This window comes from Mauremys reevesii, linkage group 9 (assembly GCF_016161935.1).
Source record: "Mauremys reevesii isolate NIE-2019 linkage group 9, ASM1616193v1, whole genome shotgun sequence".
Classification (NCBI taxonomy): Eukaryota; Metazoa; Chordata; order Testudines; family Geoemydidae; genus Mauremys; species Mauremys reevesii.
In genome coordinates this window covers 41,822,680-41,827,249 of record NC_052631.1, presented here as the reverse complement: position 1 = coordinate 41,827,249, position 4,570 = coordinate 41,822,680, and the positions used below count along the sequence as shown (strand labels likewise).

General features: G+C 39.1%; 1 protein-coding gene across 1 annotated transcript; it reads left to right on the top strand.

Annotated features, from left to right (window-relative positions):
* Positions 1–521: 521 nt before the first annotated feature.
* LOC120371248 (transcription cofactor HES-6-like) lies at positions 522–2,607 on the top strand. The gene is made up of 4 exons (XM_039486823.1): positions 522–584; positions 1,140–1,235; positions 1,355–1,433; positions 2,162–2,607. Exons 1-4 carry the CDS (start codon positions 522–524, stop codon positions 2,605–2,607), a joined length of 684 nt encoding a protein of 227 aa, XP_039342757.1.
* The last annotated feature ends 1,963 nt before the right edge of the window (positions 2,608–4,570 follow it).

Sequence of the window (4,570 nt, the reverse complement as noted above, 5' to 3'; positions counted from 1 at the left end):
TTCATATCTCAAGTAAAAAGTGGAATCAGTTCAATATGATAATAAAATTTATTTAAAAAGCCCAGAAACTTAGAAGAAATTCTCCCAGGTGTAACTCAACCAGTTACAGCCTATTGTTGCTCCCTGGGAATCTGTGTAAATTGAGCAAGGAGCCATGTGATCTGCTCAGTACTCCCATTTTGAGTCTCTTCTTCTTAACAAAAGCTTTGTGCAAAGCAAAGCTTTGTAGGCAGGACATCTGTCGCTGTTTGGGGGGGCAAGTTGGCCATTGAAAAGAAGCAGTGACCTGTCAGCCTTGATTGATGGCCACAAGCCTCTGGTCTCGACCCCTCATGTGGGAAAAGAGGTCCAGCCAAGGAATGCCCTCATTCACATGTTAATTCTGGGCTATAAATACAGGCAGCCTTACAGAGGAGAGCAAGAGAAGCAAAGAACCCTTCTGAAAAAGGAACAGCCGGTTACCCAAGTGCTTTCTTTCCCCCTTGCTTCCCAGCATTTAGGGGCAGACAAGCTGGATTATAATGACTGCCACGGCTATGGCCAGCAATGTGCAGAAACTTTCCAACACCAAAGAGGAAAGGAAGGTAGGTCATTTTATTTACAGATTTACACCTATCCTGACATGTGTGGGATATGGATACTGCACATAAGTTTGTGGACTATTATTTAGACAACACTCACTGTAGATGGTGCTTCACAATTGCAAAAATGATAGACCAAAAATAATTCCTTTCATTATAAATGAGTTTACAGGGCGTTTTTAACACTCTGAGCTGCATTTTCCTCTCACTCTACACCAGTGTATCTCTGCTGACTTCTGTTAAATTACTTCTAATGTACACCAGTTTAAGGAGAACAGACTCAAGCTTAATATGTGTAAGAAAGCGCTAAACTGGCAGAGTGGCAATGAGATTATAGAGCATATGTTTCCTACTTTGTACCACATCACCCTTGGATCCTCTGATGCCACATACAGAATGTGGCTCTTAAGGATTAAAAATGAGGGGCCCAAGCTGTCCCTGACGCTGTCCACAATGGGAGTTCTGCCAGTGAGTGCAGTGGGAGCAGATTGTATTGTGATAAAACCTTGACATTCCGCCTCGTAAATCCTATTTTCTTTTTTAATATCTTCCTTTCAGTTAAGAAAGCCTCTAATTGAGCGAAAGCGAAGGGAAAGGATTAACAACTGCTTGGAGCAACTGAAGGAAGCAGTCGTTGGTGCATTTTGTTTGGATGTAAGTGTTGAGTTTTTCTTGTGTCCGCCCCCCCCCTTTTATTTTCTAAAAAAACCAAGCCCAGCATCATACAAAACATTTCTTCTTTACTGAACTACTTACCTTTTTTTAAAAAATAGCAATCTAAACTTGAAAAAGCAGATATCCTTGAAATGACAGTAAAGCATCTCCAGAATATCCAAAACAACAAGATCATGGGTGAGTTCTTGTTTTTGCATTTTTCTTTCATTCACTGCATCTTTCAGATGTGGAATTTATTTCCAATCTTGGGGAGTGGGGTGGGAGAGAGCTGCATTTTTAATCAAATAATGTTTGTTGCAAAAACCTCTTTAAAACCTGATGCCACCTACGTCTATTACCGGCATATCTTCTAGTTTCTACTCTTTGCCACTAGAGGGGGATCTAAAGCCAATGCCTTTCAGTAGACGGGTTAAGCATTCCCCAACAATGTTCTCTTTCGTTTTAGCCTTGTGCCACAATTTATAACAGCAATGAAATCGGAATTGAGGTATCCTCCTTTATTAAATGATGTTGTGACAAACTTTTTATTGCTTGATGTTATTTTTTCAACCATAATGATCCTTATGGAAAAGCCCTAAAGAATTGATTAGGGATTTAATCCATAGGGCTTTATAGCAATTCAATTTAAAACCTATAGAATTCAAGAGAGATTCTTTCTGTAGAATTTTTAAACCATCCTATAGAATCCAGACTAGAATGCTAACCCTGTTATGGAATCACACAGGATGTTTTCAAGCCCTAGCTGTTATATAGTGACCAAGGCTATCATTCTAAGTTAAGTTCTATAGGACTTTTCCAGAAGAGGCAATATATTATGAACTTTGTGAATGCTTGTTCAGTCAAACATAATGTACTGCTAGCCCTGTGCACTTAAATGACTTGAATTATCTCCTGTTCTAATACAGCAGATTCCAAAGTGGGTCTCGAAGCTCAGCAGAGGTACAGCACTGGATATATTCAGTGTATGCATGAGGTTCACAACCTTCTCCTGACCTGTGAATGGATGGACAAGACTCTTGGGGCACGATTATTAAATCATCTCCTGAAATCCTTACCCAGATCCAGCGAGGAGACCTGCAAAGCAGCCTTAAGGTCCTCGCCTCCTGCTCACCAGTCCCACACAGTGCAGAAATCCCCTATCTGCAATAAGGGGAATACCTCAGGGTCAAGTCCAGCTCAGGACCAGTTCTATCCTGTGGAGGAAAAACAAGCTTTGAAAAATTCATTTCAACCACAACCATTATCTCTCTTTAGTCAGCCTGATGTGCCACCTTCCAGCCAGATCCTGCGGGCAAATTTTTCTCATAATAACCCTAGTATGGGATCATTAGATATGTGGAGACCATGGTAAAATGTATTTTATATTTCCCCTTCTAATCTTAGACACTTCTATATGTATCTTATAGATATGCCTCTTTAAAACACCTGTGGAGCAAATCTGTTCCTGTAGGTGTACTAAAGACCAGGGTACTTCAAGCCGAAGTAAACCTATACGTAGCCTGCATTCTAGAAGGCTGCTATTATTTTGTATTTATTTAATACATATAAATTATTGTATAGAACCTCTCTTGGGCTTTTAGTGTACATTAATTATATAACTTTCTTATTTTCTTATGTTATTAAAAGAATTAACATCTAATTAATAAAAACAGAACTGAGGAAATACTGTTTTTTGCATTTTGGTTTTTGCCGACATTTCTTTCAGATCTCACTTAAGCTACTGAGATCATGTCCTTGAAGTAAAGAGGACAGGGTACACTCATTACTCCCGTGCAGTGGAAGTAACAGAAAGGAGAATTCAGCTCTAGCCTTCTGGAAATGCTACATTCATTCTAAAAACTTGGTTTTGAAATTTTTAATATTAATATACATTTAATCAGTGTTCTCTGTATTACCTGTTAAAACTAGGCTATAACATGCCCACTTGAAGAAACTTAGTGTTTTATAAAGAGCCAAGTAGACAGTGGCTTCTGTTTAACAACAAAAATATGTTGTCTGGTGCTTTGTGTCTACATATTTTTTTAAAAAAGTATAAATAAGTATTTGAAAGTTCAACACTGAAGTTTCCCTGTCTACTTTTCTTCTCTCCATTGGGCATGCACAATGATCTGTTCTTATAAGGTTGTTCCTAGGTGCTTGGCTGTTAGTTTTTGTTGTTCTTTTTGTTTTAAAGAAAAAGCAACTAGCTGCATGCCCATGCAAATCTGAAGAATTAAATGACTCTTGTTAACATATGAGATTATAAAAAGATCAGATGTTGGGCCCATCAACCTTGATAACTTCTTTAGGTTATACTAGTGAGCGAATTCCAGACAGGATATAAATACTAGAAGGCAAGATTCCCTGCAAATCCTACCAATAAGTCTGGAAGGAATCTGCTAAACTTGTAGACAACATTTGGTCACAGTTTTTCAAGTCAAAGGCAGTTAAAACTTCTTTACAGTTAAAAGAGCAAGGGATCTCTTAAACAAACACTCTGCATACTAACTAATGACAGCCCCTCCCCAACAGGGGACTAATTATGCAGACTGATCTGTTTGATGATGTGTCGAAAGAGTGAAAGTCATCACCTTGGGTTTTAGCATCTCTGTGAAGCTCTCCGCTTTTATCCAGCCCTCTTGAAAAGCCATTAGAAATGGTAGCACAGGGATGGCAGGAGTAACAACTGGCTTACATGAAAAGAGGGCCCATTATAGAATGCAGGCACAATGCTGAAACTGTGGTTTCTGAAGCAACTCCTTTAGAAACACTGAATTGTACAAATCTACCAGTGGCCTAAATTTATGACTTGTCATTGCTTCTCCATTCTGAAACAAGCCTTCCAGACAAAAGAGAACCTCACCAATGGCTAGGAATATAGATAACATGGCCCAGTCCACCTCCCACTGAAGTCAATGGAAAGACTCCGACTGAGTAGAATGGGAATTAGAGCAGGTCCATTCACCCAGCAGAAACAATATCAATCTAAAATTCACATAGGCAATAAAAATCCCTCACTATTATTACTAATACCAGCCCAAGTTATTAGAAGTGAGAGAATATTAAGCATCTGTACAGCTTATTATTTATATTTGTACATTTCAGAACATTTGGACTAAGGCCCCAATCCTGCATCGAGATCCACTACTGCAGTCCCTTGGTGCCAAGTCCCAGGGGCTCCATGTGGTGTAGGCGTCCCTGCTAGCAGATGGGATACAGGATCGGGGTCAAAGCTGGTCAGTTTCCCTTTTGTTTCTAGTCAGTTTCACTTTCTGATATCACAGGGGGATATTTAACTAAAATATTATTTAAACTATTCTAATGTCATGAAAATA